Source organism: Thermobia domestica, chromosome 14 (assembly GCF_964235325.1).
Source record: "Thermobia domestica chromosome 14, izTheDome1.hap1.1, whole genome shotgun sequence".
Lineage (NCBI taxonomy): Eukaryota > Metazoa > Arthropoda > Insecta > Zygentoma > Lepismatidae > Thermobia > Thermobia domestica.
In genome coordinates this window covers 58,195,756-58,219,796 of record NC_137467.1, presented here as the reverse complement: position 1 = coordinate 58,219,796, position 24,041 = coordinate 58,195,756, and the positions used below count along the sequence as shown (strand labels likewise).

The 24,041-nt window shown below is 35.9% G+C and overlaps 1 protein-coding gene across 1 annotated transcript in view; it reads right to left on the bottom strand.

The window, feature by feature from the left end:
- The window catches only part of LOC145669684 (uncharacterized), an 824,581-nt gene that overhangs the window by 237,435 nt on the left and 563,105 nt on the right, over window positions 1-24,041 (bottom strand). Inside the window, exons 6-7 of the mRNA XM_081737956.1 lie at window positions 11,286-11,469; window positions 2,698-2,860 (exon numbers count right to left, since the gene is read on the bottom strand). Of these exons, the coding sequence (XP_081594082.1) occupies window positions 2,698-2,860; window positions 11,286-11,469 (347 nt within the window). The remainder of the gene's footprint in view (window positions 1-2,697; window positions 2,861-11,285; window positions 11,470-24,041) is intronic.

The window sequence follows — 24,041 nt, the reverse complement described above, 5'->3', positions numbered from 1 at the left end:
TCAGAATCTAGCCTTATGTATGTCATTTTGTTAAGCTCGATGCGATCTACCAACTAATATATGTTTTATCTTTGTAGGATATTTTAGTTAAAAAGAAATTAAATAAGAGTTAATCATAACTTTGGCCATGGGCGGCGATTAGGGGGGCAAAGGGGGGCAGTTGCCCCCCACTTTTTTGAAGTAACCCGTTAATGTATATAATTTCATTTGGAAGTTAAAATTTTCGTATGTATTACTGTTTCGTATATATTACTGTTTCATAGAAAAAAAATGGTGCCATATAATATTTGCCGTTGCGTGAGTACGTATTGGTTTTCTTCCTGTGAAGTTAAGAAAGTTACAAGAATTGTGTTTTAATTTCCACGGAAAATAACCCAAAAATTGACCTATTGGAGCACAACAATTCCAGCATTCAGAGATATAGAAGCAAAACTTGTTAAATCCATTTTTCACTTTTCTCAGGAAACGAAGAAGTGACGCCCTTTTGTTTCAGAATTGTTGAACATTTTTTTTTGTTTGTTTGTTTTGTTTAGTGGTCACTACTTAATACAAATGAGTGAAATCAACCACTAAACAAAACAAAACAAAACAAAACAAAAAAGTTGTTCAACAATTCTGAAAACATGAGGGCGTCTCTTTTTCTTTGTTCCCAGATAAAATTCGAAAATGGATTTAGCAGGGTTTGCTTCTATACCCCTTTCTTATAAGGGCTCGATATGTTAGTCAGCCGCTTTGAAACTAACTGAGAGAACGTTTTGCATAAAAAAGTATTTCACAAGGTATTCTTTAATTGCACGTAAACTGACAGTTCCTAAAATGTCTTCTTTTCTTTGTAAAGTAAGGAATATTGATTAAAAAGAGCGTAATAAGAAACAACTTCTACCTTTTTCATTGTTTTGTAGTGTAATATACGAGTGAGTTGTGTGTTTAGGAGTGCACGAGTGCATATACAATGAAATTTAGTTAATTCAACACAATTCTAGGTTTTAGGATTATTTTCTATAACTGGAGTGTGGAGTGATTCTAAGTATTATTGTGTTTTAATGTGTTCCAAGAAAGTGAAAACTGCACCTAATGGCAACGAACATATTTCGGGAAGCTGCAACAGCAAATATTGCTTTAAATGCCGTAGCATATGCTTGTAGTATTTACTGTCTTTCATTTTCTAAGAGTAATAACATACATTTAATGTCATGTGTGGAATTAAAAATTAAGTTGTTCATTAATCCCCAGTTTCAATATAACTTCTACAAAACAAGACTCGTTATTCATTACTATGTTTAATATTATTCTTTCTATTTATTTGTTTTGTAAAATTGTGATTAAATAATCTGATCACACAATTTTCCAGACAAAATTTTAAGATGTTCATGAGAATGGAATCAAATCTCTTCTTACACCTTCGTTGTTTAAGAGTACAAAGGGATAGTACCTACTTGTGTTGCTCTTGTATATTTACTTAATAAAATATGAAATGCGATATACGGTATTTTAACCGAAAAAGATAGTATCCTATTAGTTATACAACCTTTCGTCAAACAAAGTGTTAGAAATAACCAGGGAAACTAACAATGATATACAAATATTCAGATCATGTCTTGCCCCCCCACTTTTAACGTCCAATCGCCGCCACTGACTTTGGCCAATATCTCGTAACCCATCCTATGTACTGTTGTTTTCCTAGAGCTTCATGAGGTGAGACAGATACTTCAGTATGTCTCACCTTACTAGCGTGGTTTCCGTTCAGCATCAGTTTTTAGGTTTACAAAATATTTTTTTCTTCAATTTACTCGACAACTTGGCATAAGATTTTACAATTGACACACATAATTTTATTCTATTCAGAGATATCTATCGCCACAAATAACTTTGTTCTAGTCAGAGATATCTATCGACACACATAATTTTGTTCTACTCAGAGATATCTATAGACACAGGTAATTTTGTTCTACTCAGAGATATTTACAGACACACACAATTTTGTTCTACTCAGAGATATCTATCGACAAATATAATTTTGTTCTACTCAGATATATCTACCGATTGGTATGTGTCTAATCTTTGGACATTTATTTTTTCATTAAACACTTATAATATTGTACGTACAATTTATAAGTATTATAAAAAAATATGTATTTATCTCATATTCTTTTGATCATAAGCTTGTAATACATACTGAAGTTTAAATAACATCTATGGACTGACAAAGAAATTTAATTCAAATTCTTTGACGAAGAGAGGATATTATCGCCAGTAAATAAAGGATAAATTGCACTCAGAAGTTTGATTTTTTTATTAGATTCAGTAGTGGCGGCTCTTCAGGGCAGTCACATAAGGGAAGAAAACGTCTTTAATATTCTAATTGCTGTCAGTGGCGGATATAGAAGGTAAAAACAGGTGGGGCCAGCCAGAACCCAGACTATGATAGGTCTATCATGAGTTTACTATAAACTTTCAAAAATATATAAATAATAGCTTCAATAATCGTTGTCACTTAAAAAACTTTGGGGATAGGCTGCCCTGGTCTCGGGCTAAATCCGCCACTGATTGTTGTATACAAGAACTAGGAAATTACGTGAGCTTTCTTCCCTTATAGCTTGTAGCAGTAAAATTTTAATTTTTACCAATGTGACTCCCCTCAAGAAGCCGCCACTGTGCACACTGCAGACTATACATGTAATAAAATAGTGTACTTACCCTCACAGGTAGAAGCAGGAGCTGCTGAATTGATAAGGAGGAGGAGCTCTGTGCTGCCATATCCAGATCAACACTGGACCGATTTGACCGTTGTTCGGCTGTGAAAACGCTGTCGTGTGATACGCTGAGACCAGTGTTACACGGAATAGGACCATTACCACTCCTACGGACAAGAAAAAAAAAACATCTTATAGTATTTGTAGGTAACAAACCACCAAGTAACAAAAAGAGAATATAGAGTTTTTAGAGATTACTAGCATATCATACGTAATATTTGATTTTACATGTAAAAATACACGAACACTTGCGCAATGCGGTTAATTTCTTTCTAAATTAATCAATTAGGAACAAAATAATTAATTTAATCCATCCTACCATGTGTAGTGCACACAGGAACAACAGATAGCAGGACTTCTACTCATGTAAATGTTATCAGAAAATTCATCGTGAAGGATTACAGGAAATATCCGGAATAACCAATATATGTATCTCAAAAATTGCAATTATGAGTGAACTCTGGTGCCTTATATGATTTTACAAGATCTACAGATCACTCTGTCTTCTAATGAACTCGATATTTCAGAAATCAAACCTCCGTTCCCTATAGTATTTACAAGATTCTTACAGCGATCAGTAGGCCTCATAAAATCACTATTATTTTCCGTGTGCAAAAAAATTGCTGCCTCCCCCCCCCCAAAAGGCCAGAAAATTGCTGCCCTCCACTTGTCAAAATGACATGCGACAATATTCTTTACCCCTAACAACGCTGATACATAGAACGGGGGTGTGAGTAAAGAGGGTCGCAAGTGATAGCAGGAAAAAAAATTATCTCCTCTGGCTTGTGTTTTCTTCCCTACTTGACAAATGTTACATTGTTTTGCTTGGTGAATCCTTTTCCTTCAATCTTCATAAAATTGACTTAAACTACTGCTTTTTCTTAAGCCCTAATAATAATAATAAAAAAAAATTCGGAAAGCGTTGCTATTTTCACTTCTAGCTTCTCATTTTAGACAGTGTATATTTACAACGAACGGGGGGTGCACTCCCCTAAATCCGATCATATATATATATATATAGGCCTATATATATTGAAAAACTTTTGTGCTGATGTGTATTTATTACATGTAAGTTGTATACCATTTTATTAATTTATCGCTATATTATGCTATTATGTTTGGAAAGGAAAAGAAACAAAGAAAAGGAAAAGATTATATAAAGAAATTATTGAAACAATTTATAATTTATTTATTATAATATTGTTTAATGGTTTTATAGCCTGTTGTTGTCAATGAAAATAGTTATGTATGTACAGTACAATATGTGTACAATGACCTATGATTTTAAAACTAGGCACAGACCAGTATTTGCAGTGTAACTGTTTAAACTCTGTGTGTGTTTAACTACGTAAGTGTGAATTAGATGTGTTGTGAACATTTGATGTATAATTTGGAAACTTTAGAGTGATATCGTAAAAGTAGGGTTACAGTCAGATGATTTACTGTTGAGCTCTAAACCATAATCGGGGACACAGTAGCTCAGTGGTAAAGCGCTTATCTCTGGTGCGTGGGGTTCCCGGTTCGGTCTGCGGCTACGTAACTTTGTAGTGGACACCATCGTGTCCGGGCTTTCTCGGACTATTGCAGTTTTCTCCCACTTTCTCATTTGAGCAATTCTTTCGTTATCATTATCATTCACTTGCTTTAATCATCGTCTCCTTTAGCCTAACAAAGTATTATCGTGAGACGCTTTAATCATCGTCTTCTTTAGCCTAACAAGGCATTATCTTGAGACGCTTTAATCATCGTCTCTTTAGCCTAAGAAGGCATTATCGTGAGACGCTTTAATTATAGTTTCCTTTAGCCTAACAAAGCATTATCGTGAGACGCTTTAATCATCGTCTCCTTTAGCCTAACAAGGCATTATCGTGAGACACTTTAATCATTGTCTCCTTTAGCCTAACAAGGCATTATCGTGAGACGCTTTAATCATCGTCTCATTTAGCCTAACAAAGTATTATCGTGAGACGCTTTAATCATTGTCTCCTTTAGCCTAACAAGGCATTATCGTGAGACGCTTTAATCATCGTCTCCTTTAGCCTAACAAGGCATTATCGTGAGACGCTTTAATCATCGTCTTTTTTAACCTAACAAGGCATTATCGTGAGACGCTTTAATCATCGTCTCCTTTAGCCTAACAAGGCATTAGCGTGAGACGCTTAACTGAAAGATTTAATTTCTAAACCATAATCAGACAGGGAATGCGCTTTCGGGACTCTCAAATTAGAGACGAAATTTGATGTTTAGACTTTTAATTTTAAAGAATTAAACATGTGTTTCGACGTTTTTAGGTATTTGATCTAGAATGGAAGAAAGAGAGATGAGCTAATTCACTAAAAAAATATGTCAATAGGAAGCGTTCGAATTTCGTGCGAGACTTTGAGTTCATACTAATTCTTCAAGAAAGTTGGAGGAGGAGAAACGTAAAATATTGCAACCAGTCACGTGAGAGGCATTTGCTAGTTTGATAAATGGACAACACAGTTGTGAGAATGTAAACACCATTCGAATACGATTTATTTTGCTAAAACCACGCAATATGGTTTTTTTGGGGGACGCGGCAGAAGTCTTAAACGGCAGAAGTCCTAAACGGCATTAGACCGAAGAAATTACTCATCTTTACTCTTTTATATAAGAGTACAGAAGACAAATACAGTCAAACAAATGGATTTCCATGAACAGTTTCCGATTTCTTATAACTACCTGATTCGTACATTTCCCACAAGCTGTGATTTTAAATTTACGCTCTGTCAAGGTCCAGGTTTCAAAAAGGAACTAACTGGAAATATAATAATATTATGTATTTGTGTACATGTGTAATATGTATAAATTTATTGTCTTATTGAAGGTTTCGTAATCTGGAAATAAACTTTTGATTTGCTTTTAATATATAAAAATCATGCTCCCCTAGAAAAATTTGCAGGCTACACCCCTAAATGACTATGTAATTTCTGCAAAAATGGCACAGGACCTAAAATTTAGGTCTAGTGCCTATATTTTTAGGACTTGTGCCGTTTAAGACATGAATGTCACCCACTGTATTGCATAATAAATGTTCTTTGCTCAATTTTAAATTTACTGCGTTCTTTATGTATACAGTTGGTATTTAATGTTCACTCGTAAAATATCTAGTGAGCTTTTGTCCTAATTAAGTAAACTTCGGTGGATTTTTGTCCTACTCTTAATAACATACGCTCCGCACAGTATATATTGCAATTCTGAATGTTTGCTTGGTTTCAGAAGTCTGGTAAAATATGCTTTTTAAACATTTTATTTATTTATTTATTTATTTATTTTTGTTTTAGGAATTTGTCTTGGGATTCTCGTATCTCCATTCGAAAGAAACGAATTTCTTAACTAATTATGTAATTAATTCTTAGAATGAAATAGGTTGTATTATGTAATTCGTGTATAAGTGCAGAACAGATAGTGATAATAATAATCTTAGTAGTACAAATATAGCTGTTACTGTTGGAATTAGATACGTTCGTAACATTATTGCCAACTAGTTGCTGCATCGTCCCAATTTCGTGTGGTGGTGGCGAATTTCAGAACTAAAGCAAGCGAACGAAAAAGGCACAAGTCCTAAAAGGCAGAAGTCCTAAAAGGCACAAGTCCTAAAAATCATATCGTGGCAGAAGTCCTAAACGGCAGAAGTCCTAAAAGGCAGAAGTCCTAAAAATCATACCGAGGCAGAAGTCCTAAACTGCAGAAGTTCTAAAATTTAGGTCTAGTGCCCATATTTTTAGGACTTCTGCCTTTTAGGACTTCTGCACTTTAGGACTTCTGGATGTCACCCGTTTTTTGTCGTTAAGAAGTGTTTCCCTAGCGCAATATCACAAAAGAAGTTCCAGTTTTGTCTTGATAGCTAATCATCCGAATTAAAAGCAGCGTTAAACGGAAATTAGTTAGTGATGGAATAATTTCAATTAAAAAAAAATGATTTTTAAAAAGAACTAGATATTTTGTAAACATTTCTTTTGTAGATATCAGTGCAAAATATAAAATATGTGAAATATAATTCCCAGTAAAAAAAAAAATACAGTTGTAAGTGAAACTACAAAAATATTTCAGTTTAACGTCCCACGATTATGCCTGCTAGGCCAAAGGAGACGAAATGATGATGTAAGAATTAGTGGGAAGAGAAAGTGGGAGTACCCAAGAAAACCCACGAACATGATGTTGCATACCACAAACTTGCTTGGCGGGGATCGAACCAGGGACCTCATGCACCAGAGGCAAGCGCTCTACCACTGAGCCACCTTGTCCCCCTTTAGGTAAAAATGCACTTGGGGAATGTATGTATTTGTTATCAGGCTATATAATAATAATAATAATAATAATAATAATAATAATAATAATAATAATAATAATAATAATAATAATAATAATAATAATAATAATAGTTCTCCCTTATTTCTAGATGATAATAGTATAGTTCATCTACGGTAGGGGCAATCCAAATGAAATCGACCAATTTCCAGGCAAAGGTTGCTGACAAAATTTGATTATTTTTTTTATCTAAGATTGTACCACATGTAGGGAGTTGTAAGCGGGTATTCATTTATTTTTTTAGCCGTGCAGGTTTGTTTGTAGCGGCCATTTTGTATAGGTGCGTGTGTGTGTTTTGCACTTTTCAGAGGATTCCGTTAAACGCTGTAACTTTTTAGGTTAAAGATAATGAGTTCAAACCAAAACCATATGAAAGATAATGGAATGAACAACGTTCTGTTTTCTGTGGACATTGAGACGTACTTTAGAACGTCGGGGAAAAAAGCTCTGAACATTGATGTTGGAAACCTAAAAATCACCGTTTTGTAATGTATATTTTGAAACGAAATAAATGAGACTCGCCTTCAATTTTTTGTCTACATAGAGACTTGATAACAGACAACGTCCCAAACAAGTTTCAGATCTGAGAATTTTGGAAATTTTTAAACATTGCTAATTTTCGAAAATCGTGTATTTTCACCATCAAACATCTCAGGAATGGCGCAAGTGGAAAATCTTAAATTTGCATTAAAAACACGATAGTTTTGCATTAACAAGTGGGTAAAATTGCATAACTGAGACTCGAATGTTTTTTTTCTTTACTGAGACTTAATATCATGAAGCGCCATGAGGGGTGGATATAAACTTTGTAGCAAAAGTCAAAATAACACGACAGTAATGTTAAATTGGTAAAATGTGCAGTTGTGCACAATTTATACATCATATCTTGTACAAAAAACGAAACGCGTCTGTTATTTCTTTTTTGCCTATAGCGCTGCTGTTAAGACATCAGTGAAGGCAACATACATATATGTATGTAATATAAGGAAGTCTATTGGATATCAGACATCCTGCAACAGCATGATGTAACATCTAAGGGCAGTGGCTATGTAGCATACGGATAACGTATGCTCCGTACTGATTTCTGTAGTAAGTAAGAGGATTCCGTATATTTGTACAATATACCGCTGCCCGGAGAACACATTTTTCTCAGTGCACGGGTATGCCCGTATTGTATAAAAAAGCGGAGTATGACTAATTAAAATGAATGATTATGAAAGAATTAGTGGTGTGGAAAGCAATTAAGACTCCTAATTTGTTAGGAAGAGAATGACGCAAGTGAATGGAAAGTGGAAGAAAACGGGAAAACCCCGAGAAAAGCCACGAATACATGTAATCCACCACCAACTCACATGTCTTGGGATAAGAACATAGTGGGGACGGCCTATATTGTACGAGTTGCTCTTGCATGATAGCACCAGCGTCATTTCAAATTTTTCTCAGGGAGAGGGGACCCTAGATTTCAGTAGGTTTTCAGGTTTTTCATTGCCAGTGGCGTATTAAAGGAGGGCTTAAGACCCCCCGAAATTTTATTTACTATTTTAAAGTAAATGAAATATTTTTGCAGAATTTTCATATTTCCAGGAGTAAAGTTAACAAAGCCCTCGAAACAAAATCGTAAATACGCCACTGTTAATTGGTATATTATTATCTTATGGATTAAAATGTATACAAATGTCTGACTTAGAGGTAGGGACAGGGAAAATTGTCCCCTCTAGAGAGCCAAATGATTACCAAACATTGTTAAGGTCAACAAGTCTAGAGGGCTCAGGTGGGCAGGTCATGTAGCCAGAATGGAAGGAAGTAGTAGGAACACTTTCGAAGTTTTAATTGGAAGTCCAATAAGGAAACGTCCATTAAAAAGATTTACTTAGGCGCAGATGGGAGGACAATATTAAGATGGATCTCGCAGAAATAGGAATATAAAGTAGGAACTGGGTCTAGTTGACTAAGAATAGAAATCAATGAAGGACTTTTGTGAACGCGGCATTAAGCCTCCAGGTTCCAAGTTTCATAGAATTAGTTACTTAATTAGAGATCCAAATGAAGCCCGTGCATGATAATCTATGTATCCATCAACCACACCTTCTTAAAGACCTGGTCGTGGTTTAGAGCCCTCCTCTAAAAATAGTTCCCGCTCTTAATAACCAAAATGTTGCACAATGACGCAAACCACGATCACAAAAACTCAACTTTTACGCAATGACTCACAAAATACGCTTTTCATCGTCTTGAATGTTCCTCTCGACACTCTTATCCCTGCTGTTAATTTCTGGTTCACATTACTCACATACTTGCACCTGAACACACTCATATGTATTCACGTACCCTGTGGTATCCATAGTGTCCTCACGAGGCAAATTCACAAAACTGCTAGAGTGATATTAATTTCAAAATACCACAAAAATATGCCTTGCACACATAATAAGCACTCACACACTCAATAAAACATCTTCATATGAGATTGAAGCTGGAAAAGCTTGTATCATCAAAGAAGTAATAAAAAAATTATCACATCATTTCAATGTCAACTAAAGATTAGATAAAAGATATTGACAAGAAAAGAAAAAAGAAAATAACTAAACACAGACACACATATAGGCTGCCACACTTTACTGCAACGCGGTGCACTGTGTTTGAAGTTACATTTTCAGAACGACCTTCTAGCAAAAGGTATTATCACAAGTTATTATAATATTGTAGTTAAATCATGAAGAGTTATGCGAGAAACACGACTCATAACACAATAAACCAGGAGATATCATTATTACTGTTTCCGGTATATATTATTGATTGAACCCAATGTTACGTTTCACTGTATGATTTTATGATAATATAGGGGGTGTATTTGACAGTTATTCGATGTTAACGATTTGCTAACTTTGACCATGTGAGCTTGTTCATAGTTCAGAACAAACCCATACATTTTATTTACTATCTTTTTAAATTACATACGAATATAAAAGAGTAAATCCACTGGTTCACTCACTGATTTACTCAGCAACTGATCTCAGAATCTATTACGCGCAGAACCTTGAAATTTTTGTTCCTTATGGGTCCTAGGGTGTAGATAAGGCGCGATTTAGCAAAATACGCCCCCTAAGAGGGAATAATGGGGCTTGAATTATTGTTTGCCGTTTATTCTGTCTCCAAAATTATTCTGTGTAGAATCTTGAAATTTTGTGTAAATAATCTATAACAAGATTTTGCGAAATGCGGTCCCGAAGAGGAGATAACGGAACTTCAATTGTTTTTTGCCGTTCGTCAGATTTCCGAAATTATTTAGCATAGAATTTTGAAATTCTATAACAATATTTATTCTCTTTGCGCTCCCGGCTGTAGATGAGACGGGATTTTTCGAAATGCGACCCTTAAAGGGGGTAATGGGGCTTGAATGAGGTTTTGCTGCTCACCAGATTTCCGAAACTATTGGACATACAACCTTGAAATTTTGTACAAATGTTTTCGTTGCAGTTTAAGCTGTAGGTAAGAGGAGATTTTTAGAAATGCAGCCCCCTAGGGGGGATAACGGTACATGCATGATTTATTTTGCCGTTTGTCACATTTCCGAAATTATTACGGGTAAAAGCTTGAAATTATGTGTTTTCCTTGCTCTCTAGGCTGCAGATACGACAGGATTTTTCGAAATGCGGCCCCTAACGGGGGATATTGGGGCTCTAATATTTTTTGCCGATCGTCGCATCTCCCAAAGTATTAGGCGTACAACCATGAAATTTTGTATAATTATTCTCCTTGTTTCAACTCTAGATAAGACAGCATTTTGCGAAATGCAGCCCATAGGGAAGAATAGAGGTTTTGATTAGTTTTTGTTTTCCGTCAGATCTCCAAAACTGTTAGTCGTAGAACCTTGAAATGTTATACAAATGTTATCCTTTCATTTTAAGCTCTAGGTAAGACGTGATTTTTCGAGCAAAGTTTCAGTCCATCACTTGAAGTGTCTGAATTATTGTTAATGCTGTCAAGGTCCCTTGGAAACATAAATGAAACGTGATGCCATAGTGATGATTCACGTATCTGTACACTCACGATTACTATGATCCAAAATCTATTACTATAATCCAAATTCTATTTATATTACAGTAAATTTACTCTTTAAAAAAATTACTTTTCATCTCGAATATATAGCTGCACTGTAAGAACATGTTTGGTGAAAAAATAATACTCAATTGCAATCATTACCTCCTCCTGATTGGCTCTTCCCCGCCGAGCAATTCACTGGTTGATCGGCTAAAGTGTGTGTCCAATGCAGCGGTTGCCGGATCGACTCCAGGGTCTTCCTCCGGAGCACTGTCGGCGTGACGTACTTTACGCCGGAAAATCCGCCGTAATCCGCGGAACGGATGAAACCGCCTCTTTTTAGGTTCTGCAAAAGAAATAATAAGTGATAAGTGTAATTTAACTATACAATAATCACGTGAAAATATGGAAGACTTAACAGTTAATTAAAAATAATTCATCAATATTTCTGTTTGCCATTGTTCTGCAATTTTTTAAAGTTATAAACTATTCAGTGTCTTCCTTGATCTCTGTAAAGTGCAAGATAAATGCTTATCTTGTGTTATGATTAACAAAAGTGCAGTATTTTATTTAAAAAGATAACTGAATATATCACAGAAAATCCTATTTGTTTCCTACAGTCACGTTTAAATTTGTTGCAAATGTCACAGTAATTAAAAATAATAATAATAATAATAATACAAACTCTACTAGGATCGAGAAATCAGAACAGATGTAACGGTCCCTGCAAACAGATCCGACATCACTATTATCAATAAAATAGACAATGAAGTAACCCTCATAGATGTAGCAGTACCACTGACTCATGACCAGGGCCATGCCGTGGAAAATCAGCGCCCGGGGCCAGAGTATACGACGGCGCCCCCATACATATATTCCAAGCAATTTTTCCTATCTTTTTTTCCTTTTTTCTCCCGAATTTTTCGCCCCCCTTACTTCGGCGCCCGGGGCCGTCGTCCCGTTCGCCCCCCTCAACGGCACGGCCCTGTTCATGACATACGTACAACATTTAATACGAAAATAAGCAAATATAAAGACCTGGCTAACGAAATCAAAAAGTTATAAAAATGTCAGAAAGTTACAGTAACACCAATCATTATCTCAACTACAGCAATTGTCCCTAAAAATACTGTGATACAACGTGAACAGATAAACGCAAAACATCTCCAAACAAATCTACAAAAATCAGTATAGACAACTCTCATATGATCAGAAAATTCTTTGGAGAAGAAGAACTCTTGTTATGCATCAATTGACCAGGCGCCATTTTCCGATTTTCGAGATTTATTGGAGAAAAAGAACTCTTGTTATGCATCAATTGACCAGGCGCCATTTTCCGATTTTCGAGATTTATATATCACTATGTAGGAGACAATGTAAACAATGTAAACATTAAATAAATAAAATTAATAAATAAATAATAAATAAATAAATAAAGCCCTACTATTTGCTTAAACGTTCAGGAAAAGCTATTCGACCAAGCGCCAAGAACTGGATCGTAATAGTAACATGTTTGTGTTTCCTTTAATACCTCTGAACTATGTTTTGGTGCTTGGTCAATTGATGCACAACACCGTTCTTAATCTGCACTTCCCAGACACGGCCGTCAGAATATTAAGCAAAAACCGGTTTATAATAATAATACTAATACTAATACTAATAATACTACTACTACTACTACTACTACTACTACTACTACTACTACTACTACTACTAATAATAATAATAATAATAATAATAATAATAATAATAATAATAATAATAATAATAATAATAATAATCGTCTATCTCTGGAAAGAAGTTCAAATTCGAGTCTTTTGCGTCATATCTGCAAACGTTTTCAACATAAAAATCCACTCCATTGGTTTGGCATACTTCTAGATAACAAAAGGGAAAAAGCCATAGGCTAATTAAAGAATGTTTGAAATGCGAATTCTAAAGGGAAAAGGGTAAAAAAAAAAAAAAAAAAAAAAAGTGCCAAAATAGAATATATCTCCCTACTCTTTATTAAAAATAATTTGACCCGATTTAAAGCATTTTTGAAAATCCCGATTCTAAGCAGGAAAAGGGAGAAATTTCCATGATTTTTTTTCTCCATATTTAAATCTACGTACTTTGCTAATCACCACGGGAAAATGACTAAACAACTTCAAATTAATTTTGGAGCTTTTTTTTTTATTTTTTAGTTTAGTTTAAAGTCTCACGATTCTGCTTCGAAGCTGAAAGGGAGACGGTAATAATGATAAAATAGTGGAATGAGAAAAGTAGGAACAAACAAGGAAAACCTCAAAGAAAACCCACACACGGTTTATATCCATCACAATGCCTATTTGGCGTGACCTGGGATCTTTTCAGAACATAGGTAGCACGGCTTAAGAGTCTTCATCCCGGCGAAATTAAAATACCGCTAATTTTACAGTAATTATGTGATATCTTCAAATAGATAAAAGATAATCGAAATGTGGAACAAGAGCGCCCTAGACAATATTATTTTACATGAGATACCGTTATCACGATTCACTTATCTGCTTTCGATTTCGAGCCATTTTGAAAATCGGCATTTATTTTCGCGTTTCTAAACAGCTGAAAACGGAAAGCCACTAGGTGACTTGTGATAACGGTACCTCATGCAAAATAATATTGTCTAGGGCGCTCTTGTTCCATATTTCAATTATCTTTTATCTATTTGAAGATATCACATAATTACTGTAAAATTAGCGGCATTTTAATTTTGCCAGGATGAAGACTCTTAAATCCAGTGACGAATCAAGAAGGTAAAAACTGGGGGGCAGCCAGACCCCAGTCTATGATAGGTATATCACGAGTTTACAATTTTTCATGGGTCCTGCAAAACTTTTCACTTGAACTCTTTCTCCCGATGGATATCATTGCTAGGTTGGACGTTGACAATGTGGACCTCAAATATTGGTTTACACATTGCATAACAGAAAAAACTGCAACTGAAACTATATCTAATGTTTCAAAAATTTTCCAATGAAGAATAAAAGGCAACGCTTACTACAAACTTTCAATATATATATATATATATATAAAAGAATGGCTTCAATTATTTTTGTCACTCAAAAAAACTGGGGGGACACAGACCCCCGCCCCAGGCTAGATCCGCCACTGCTCAGATCGGCTTTTTTATCAGGTCACGTTCATTAAGATGTGCACCATAATGAGAAGTTCAACATTTACGAGAAAAATACAATATCTCAAGACCTTTTTAAGTTAACCAGATTAAACTTTGCATATCAATTCCTTACTAAAAGTAAATTGACAAGAGTTAAAGCGTAATCGATAAAAATCGCTTCTAAATTGAGGAAGGTTGCGATTCATATATTTTTTTAGTTTCTCATCTTGTATTCCTAAAATAGTAAAATATAATAAAAAGGTCGAATCTTTTAAAATTAATCCTTGAACATAGTACTTCGATCGAACCTGGATTTTTAGGATTACATTTAATTTATGTCTTAAGTAATGTTTCTGACGAGACGAGAAATTGTCTCGAAAACGAGTTCAAATTTGAGAAAAGAAACATGACAATTCTAGTCTCGAAACGAAGTTCAATTTCGAGAAAAGAAGCATGACAATTCTTATTTCGAGAACGAGTTCAATTTCGAGGAAAGAAACATTACAAATTCTCGTTTCGAAAACGAGTTCAAATTCGAGAAAAGAAGCATAACAATTCTCGTCTTGGAAACAAGTTGAAATTCGAGATAAGAAGCATGACAATTCTCGTCTCGGAAACGAGTTCAAATTCGAGAAAAGAAGCATGGCAATTCTCGTCTCGAAAATTACTTCAATTTAGAGAAACGTATTACAATTCTCGTCTCGAAAACGAGTTCAAATTCGAGAGAAGAAGCATAACAATTCTCGTCTTGGAAACGAGTTCAAATTCGAGAAAAGATGCATGACAATTCTCGTCTCTAAAAGAGTTCAAATTCGAGAAAAAGCATGACAATTCTCGTCTCCTTTTTCTAGATGAGACCAGTAATTTTACAGCTCTCGTGATCAATGCTAATTGACCCAAATCTTCGATCTCAAACACAGTTTCAGTGGTACATAGTTTATAGTATAAGGACTATAAATTGTTAAAGTGGTTGTATGAACGTCATAGAGACCATTTAACACTATTTAAAGATAAGCAAGTCATTACGCAATATACACCAATAATAAATATGGTTTAAGTGTTGTTATACCACACCCTTCGTGGACCTCTCGTGACGTGGAAGGATGAATTTAAGGGGGAAAAATCAAGGCATAAATTTTGTATATAAATTTACAAAACAAGACAAGAAAAAGCTTTCCGAGAACCAAGATGAGACGAGATGAGAAAGAATTTTTTCGAGATATGAGACGAGACAAAAAATCTTATTTTTCGTTTTGTCATTTTCTTTCCGTTTAACATCCTACGATTATGCTCTTTAGGCTAAGGGAGATGGATGATTAAGGCAAGTGAATGATGATGGAAGGTGTGGGGAAATGAGAATGAGGGAGGACGATGTTGCCCACCACAAACTTACTTAGCCAGGGGCCCCACACACCAGAGGTAAGCACTCTACCACTAAGCCACCGTACCTCCTGGCCTCGTCTCGTCTCCTGCTCAATACTAGTCTTGAGGATGAAAGAGGATTCATAACTTTCAAAAAATTTCCGTAAGACCATTCTTTCCTAGGGTGGCCAGAAGGCAATGATTAAAAAACCGGACACATTGACTTAGAAAGCCGAACTTTATAAATGTATAAACCTTTTCCCCACATATGACTACTCAATTCATAGCTTTTAGGCATGTTTGGCTCAAGCAAGCTGGGAAAGCTACATATACAAATAGCTACATTCACATGTTAAATTCCATACCAATAAAATGGTTTTCCTACCAAATTTTGGAACTTATCTTTTCTTACTCTACAACTTACAAAAATGCACTGAAATAAATTGCAAATTCTGAAATGTTTGGAGTCATCGAGTCATCAGAATAATGGAAAGTTAAACGTTTATAATGAGACAACTGAAAAGCAGGACAAATGGGCGTCCGGCTCGATTACTAAGCGAGACAGGACCTCCAAAAGCCGAACTGTCCGGCCAAAAGCAGTACAGTAGTACATCTGTCCACCCTATTCTTTCCGTACGAAGAACGACATTTCAGCTAGCTGTAAAATAAATGTAAAAATAAAACTGCTGTTCATTTGTTTGTATGTTTTCAAAAGGAAGAAACCTTACAGCGAACCGTAAGCTCAGTATACGAAGCTTGTTCCCAGCCTCAAAGTCCAATCTTCGTAAAGTGGAATTTTTTTTACATATGTGACGATGACTAACGGGAGACAAAGAAATGTGATACGAACAGTGTCTTACGTTTCTAATATACAGTATGTCTATCTATCTTCCCCGTTCTTATTTACCATTCCTTGTTCATTAGCGGTATATAACTGACTTTGAAGAAATAACCAGACATACTTCATCACGTCGAAAACTCGTTAAAACTTTCAGCGAGTAACTTCAGCGTCTCTCACGCATAAGAACTATTAAAAGCAAGATGCAATGTACACAAAAGGAACGATGCTGAATGAATACTGACAAGATTCTGCGGAATTCAAGTAAATATTGCCGAACTTAACAAAGTGGCGAAGGAGAGTAAACACATATAATTAATACAAAGTTATTGTATGCAATGTCGTAGTAATAATAGTACGTTAAAAAGTCAGTGAGCGAGAAAATGGTATGCGGATGCGGAAAAAATATTAACTTTTAGCTACTTTTAACACAAAATATGTTCACAACACGTTATCTACTCTTTTTCAAGTCATTGCCATTTTCTAAGCCCGTTATGTTGTTAAAATTTTCAACTAGATGTATGTATATGTTTGGTGAGGTATTCTAATTCTAATTGCGACGTAAGTTTAACACGTACTGAAATACGTTATTAGTGTTGTGTGTCAGCACGAGTTGGACGTACGAAAATTATTATTAATAATAATAATTTTATTTAAAAAAATAAATGGAGTTCATTTTATAATTAGAAACGGGCATTTATGGAATATAATGGCAATTCGACCCTTTTTACTTCCCAACGATGATAGAATAGAAGAAAATAAGTACTAATCGTGATATACAAAAAATGAAAATGATATCTTTCAGTTTTACGTCCCACGCTTACACTGAGAAAAATCCATTATCCGGACAGCGGTATATTGTACAAATACAAGGATTCGTTATGTTTACTAAGGAAATCTGTACGGAGCGTACTTTATCCATATACTACACAGGTACTGCCTTTTACCCGCTTAGATATTACATCATTTCGCTGCAGGATGTCTGACATCTAACAATCTTCTGTATTTTACATACATATACGTATGTTAAGTACTTCAGTTATACGTTATATACGTCCATCTGTACGTGAGATCCAGACCGCCTACAGACACTCTTTCTTTCGCCATGGCTGACGTCATTGAACTAGCGTCTTTTGCTTGCGAAACGAGGTTGTTACAATCGGAAAAGAAGAGAGGAAGGAAACAAAACCTGGGTAAGTGCACTAGTTAACTATTACTTTAGTTAAATATTCCATTAATTATATATTCTTTTAGTGTAACTTGCTTTAGTATAGTACTAAGTAAGTAATATAGTTTATGACTACAACTCGTTAATGATTGAGGAGAATGGAATGGGTGAATCTGAATTTTGAGAAATCTTTGAATATTAATGTTTTGAAACATTTTACGTTACAAGGGAGCAAAATGAATGTTATGTGTTTATTCATTCCGTTTTATATGTGACGATTTATTACGTGGTGCAGAGTTACTACAGGACTGCTTAACATAATTGCTAAGAAACCGTTTTCAGCGCGAAAATTCCCTTGTGTAGTGAAGATTTAGGCTTTAGGTCTCTGGGCTTTCGGCATCAATGGCCTTGTTAGCCCGTCACATATGAGGGATGACGTCCCTCGATGAGCACACTATCCGGGTAAAGGAAGGGAAGAAAGGATTGGGGAAGGAAGAAAACGGCCTGGGACCTATATGTTAGGTACCACTCCGGCATTTTCCTGCTGTGAATGAGGAAAACCCAAGGAAATCTCATTCAGGATGGCTGGACTTAAAATCTTTTGATACTTTTTCGACTGAGGAAATCGATCCCCAACGGGATCGAACCCGGGACCGTTCGCACCGAAGGCGAGAGCGTTAGCAACTACGCTACGCGGGGCCACTTGTGTAGTCTAGAAAACTCATTTTTATTAGGATATTTGCATTTTTTTTTTTTTACTTTTAGTTTAACGCCCCATGATTGTACATAAACGTAAGTGAGAAGGTGACGATGAGATACATGATAATGGTGGAATCAAGAAAATGTAAGGAAACTGGAAAGTCTTAAGAATAACCACACCTACAGTGTTCACCAAAAGGCTATTTGTCGGGAGCAGGAATCGAACCAGGGACCTAACAGGTCAGAGGTAAGCGCTCTACTACAGAGCTTTCTTTTGTTTAAAGAACTTGTTTACATTGAAATATATATATTTGACGAAGATATTGATATATTTTACAGCCTCACTGAAATTTAAAAAAAAAAGTAGTCAGGGAGAGCTTACTTGTCAGGTTTTTATTTTTTAAATTTAATTTGATTTGATTTCTATTTATTTATTTTTGCTTGTTATGTTCCCTAGTTAATTAATGTTTGGGTTACTGAGAATTAAAACCTTTTTAGTATTATTGTTATGGCATCACTTTGGAACCAAAAAGTTTGAATTTTTTTTTCTTGTGTTTTCATATAGGAAGTTGGTAAGTTTGTGCCTTAGCATTGGTTTGGTTTCTACTGTAGAACGTAATTGAAGGTCATGTTGAGTTGAGTCTTGGCGGGTTTGAGTTCGTGAAGTGTCAGGCACTGATTGTGCCCCTGTCTTCTGTCTGTGATGTTTCCTGGTTTTGGGCAGTGACGTATTTATGTTGAGGAGTACCAACGCAGGCCGCGTAACTACAACACAGCTTCAACAACTACGAGTGCCAGGCGTTTGAATTTCACCCTTCGTTCCGGCGTGACTAATGCAGTATAGTACTAGGTTCAAATTCTATGGCTGGTAAAAACGGTATGGTAAGAAACACAACGTAATAGTTATTAGTTTAATTAGTGTTTCTTCATAGTATTGTTTCACTATTTCTAGAAGGAATTAACTATTAACGAAGTAATGAATAAGCAAAAACACACTTTGATTGACGTTTACGATTTCTCATACTCCATTGAGGATGTTTTGATCCTCAGTTGCGCAAACATCCAGTGTGCGTTTTTTTTTTTTTTAAATTTTTTGTTGCTTACACTGCCTTACAGATGAGGGTTATAGTTAAGGAGCCGTACTTCCCATTTAGGGAAGGACGAGAAACGCCATACTTTCAGGAATTATTCATTGACTATCTAGGACAGCGTTTCCCAACCGGTGCGCCGCGGCACACTGGTGTGCCGTGAATGGGCCGCTAGTGTGCCGCGAGGAAGTCGAAGCAAATTATTAATTCTATAGCAATCAAATTGCAAGACGAAGGAAAAATGTATATTTTTATTTCACATTACTATGAACCTCTACTATGAATCTACAACTTTAAGTTTCATACCGTGTTACTTTTCTGTACATTTTTAATGTTGAAAATATATATTGGTTATCATTGTTGTGACTATTATTGCTTCTTTATTGTTGCAGACTATTTTGTAACTTGAAAATTTAAAATAACATTCAATCCTTTCGACAAATTAAATACATTTGTATTTTAAAAGTAAAAAAGATTTGTTTGTTCGTTCGTTATTTAGTGATCTTACTTCTTAGTGAAAGGTTGGATACAGTTTTCGAACAAGAAAGCTTAGTTTTAAAAACCTGAGTCCAATATTTCATTGCAATTGTTTTATATTTTTAAATTAGAATGAAAAATAAGCATAATAATTTACCACGGGGAAAAAAACAGTGATTGAGCTTTCTTCTCTGTGAGAAGGAGATCAATAATCGCAGAAAAAATACTAGTTTTATATTTACAAATAATAATATCTATGAGTGCGCCGCGAGAATTCAAGTTACATCCGTAGTGTGCCGCAAGTTGAAAAAGGTTAGGAAACGCTGATCTAGGATGTTAAAAAGCAGGTAATAGACTGAGTTCTTGCCCTTGTACTTAGGGTGTTTAGGTAGTGCAACAATAAGATGTATCCTCGTGCACGGGAGATGAGAAGTAGCTGTTCTTAACTATTACCCAGATGGGTTCCCTCGTGGCTAAGTGGTTAGTGTACACGCCTTTGGCGTGGGACACCCGGGTTCGATTCCCGGCCGGAGCTTATGTGGTTCGGATTTCACGTTAATCTGTAAGTCCATGTCTCATACAGCCTTGCTGCTGAAAGGAACGTTAAAATCAACTCAGCACTGCTTTACAGATGCAATTGTTCGATTCCGAGTTCGAATGAAGCTTTTTACGGGCAGGGGGTGACTTTTATATATACAATCCAAGCATTTTAGTTATCAGTCAGTGATGTAATATATATATACAGTAATATATACTGTAATATATATATACAGTATATATATATATTACAAAATTGAAAGTGACTAAGTTTATGACTCTCAATCTCTTAGGGCCGCGGTGGCTCAATGGTAGAGCGTTCACCTCTGGTGCTTGGGGTCCCGGGTTCGATCCCAGCTCCCGCCAAATGAACTTTGTGGTGAACAAACACCGCGTGTGTGGGTTTCCTCGGGATTTTCCCGTTTCCTCCCACTTTCTTCATTCCACCATTTCATTCATTGCTCATCATCACCGTCTCCTTTAGCCTAACCGGCATAACCGTGAGACATAAAACTCAAAGATTTCATTTCATTTTCATTTCCATTGTAGCTCTCCCCGCAACCAGTGTTGCCAAAATGTTGAAAATAAGTTTGCGAAACGAGAGGTGGCGACTCGAATTTTGGGTGAAAAGTCGCTATAAAAAATAATCGAGAAATTCATTGTCTATAAGCATTGTTTTAAAGTTGTAGATGTAAACTAAACAATATGTTCTACTCACTGCCGCAAATCCGGGGGGGGGATGACGGATACATGTCCCCTCCAATCTTGGAACTGAGGGGGAGTTTTCCCCAATAATCCGATTTGAAATGTGTTTTTTGGGAGAAATTTGATGATTTTTGTCCAATTGCTACAAAGGAACGTGAGATAAAATAGACGTCTCCCAGAATAAGCCTCAAATCTGCAGCTTCCCAATGCTGAAGACAACTCTGATACTCCACAACATTGTTTTTCAACTTCATAACTATTTTGGACATCGCAAAATAAAAAGTATGGTAACGGTCTTACCCTTGCCCCCCAATGTTGAAGACAGATTTGCGCCGCTGGTTCTACTCACATCTTTGTAAACAGGGCGCAACCAATCCTTGAATTCAGGGATCATTTCAGATTGTTTCGGGTACTTTTGTTCATATTGTGGAGTCAAAATAGTTCCGAAATAATTAACACTACAGTACTTACGTTAAGCAATTTTTTGTAAAAGAAAAACTGCAGAATAATTAAAAGACCCCAAAGAACAAATATAACAAACATCCACATCGCCTTTATTCACGCATCTATAGCTAATCTTTTTGCTATCGGTAAAGATGTATTACGTGTGTCTCTCAACGGAAACTGCGAACTAAAGGACATCAAGTTTGTAGTTCTTCTTCGTTAGAGGACAAGGGCAACATAACAATGCAGGATTGTGGGCCAGTGGGTACGCTGTATTTCCAAACTCTTCATCACTTGCGCTGATTAAAACAAACAAACAGAAAAAAGAACAAACAGAAGCATTATTAGTTCAAAAACTGTTTTGAACTAATAATGCTTCTCTACAGATAAAAATTTTGTTTGCAGCAAAAAGTCGCTAAATGTATAAGTAGCTGAATCGTCATTTAAAAATCACCCATAAAAGTCTCCAATCGGAAAAATTATTCGTAGGGCGACCATACGTCCCGTTTTGACCGGGACAGTCCCGTTTTAGGGGCGTTTCCCGGCCTTCCCGTCAGTAGATGGAAAAAAGTAGTATTCGTCCCATTTTATGTAAATGAAAGAAGTAAATAACAAACCCAGTACCTTTACTCCTTTTAAAAGTATTAATAACAACAAAGAGGCAAAAATTGAACTGAAATTCCCTATATTAAACATACTCTATAGTTCGTAGTACTGCTCGAAAGACAGCAGAGATTTAGCAGTTGGTTGTGTGTTGAACAAACTTCAACGTGTCTTTCCTTTTTCATAAGTACCCGCTCAGTAACTAAGAGAGAGAGAGGGGGAACTCTGATATCAAGGCACTGATAAATGAAATGAAATGAAATTTTTGAGTTTTACGTCCCACGGTTATGCCGATTAGGCTAAAGGAGACGGTGATGATGAGAGATGAATGAAATGGTGGAATGAAGAAAGTGGGAGGAAACGGGAGAACCCCGAGAAAACCCACGCACACGGTGTTTGTACACCACAAAGTTCACTTGGCGGGAGCAGGGTTTGAACCCGGAACCCCAAGCACCAGAGGTGAACGCTCTATCACTGAGCCACCGCGGCCCCAAGGCACTGGTAAGAACAAAGGTAGATCTAAAAGCCAGAACCTATCCCGTTTTTAACTGAAAATTTTATGGTCACCCTACGCTATCGTTGAGGTCGAATTCCCCTGATTTAGTGACTTTTCCCAAAATTGGCAACATTGACCCCCACCGAACAACACCAAGTCATCTGTAGCCTAGCAAGCATAATAGTGGGACGTAAAACTTAAAGATTTTATTTCATTTCGAACAACACCCCCAGAAACCTACTGTTATACCATTCCCAAAACACCCTTTTGTACAATTCTCCCTATTCGAAAAAAATTGTAAATAGCAGGGTTCATACATAAATATGGAACTCAATTTCCCTGAATTTTCCAGGTTTTCCAGGTATTAATTTTGCAATTTCCAGGTCTAGTGGAAGAAACTAATAATACGAGAAGACATAAATTTTAAGAATACTATATTTATATATTTGAGAATGGCCACCCTTCTCCCCAATGAACGATTGCAATTAAATATTGAGTCACAAGAAAATAAATAATCAAAACAAATAAAATTTAAGTTGAAAAATATTAAGTTGAGAAGCCTACTAAGGGAATTAATTAAACACTTTTGTTCCATACTTGAATACATTCAAAATATATAAAAATATTGGGTTGGGAAAGAAAAAAGGGCCCGCGAGATTTTAACAGATTCTTGTAGTACTCGACGACAGAAATCGATTACTGAAAGAATTTTCAAAATCGGCGCAGGCAAATATGGAGAAAATCATATTTTCATGTACCTGTTCAAAATGGGGAAGGAAAAAGGGCCCGCGAGATTTTAACTGATTCTTGTAGTACTCAACGAGAGAAATCGACTAGTGAGGGAATTTTCAAAATCGGCGCAGGCAAGCATGAAGAAAAACCCATTTTCATGTACCGGATCAAAATGGGGAAGAAAAAAGGGCCGCGAAATTTTAACTGATTCTTGTAGTACTCAACGAGAGAAATCGACTAGTGAAGAAATTTTCAAAATCGGCGCAGGCAAGCATGAAGAAAAACGCATTTTCATGTACCGGTTAAAAATGGGGAAGAAAAAAGGGCCCGTGCGATTTTAACTGATTCTTGTAGTACTCGTCGAGAGAAATCGATTAGTGAAGGAATTTTCAAAATCGGCGCAGGCAAACATAGAGAAAATGGCATTTTCATGTACCGGTTCAAAATGGGGAAGGAAAAAGGGCCCGCGAGTTTGAACCGTTACGATGTATGTTCACGAATGTGCTCGTCTTCTCATATTTAGTTAATTACTGTAGCACTGAAACATGTGACACAGAGTCACGTTGTGGATGACTCTGCAATCGGCAACCACTGCACATATACTCCTCCAGTCCCACAGTTTTATTATTTCGA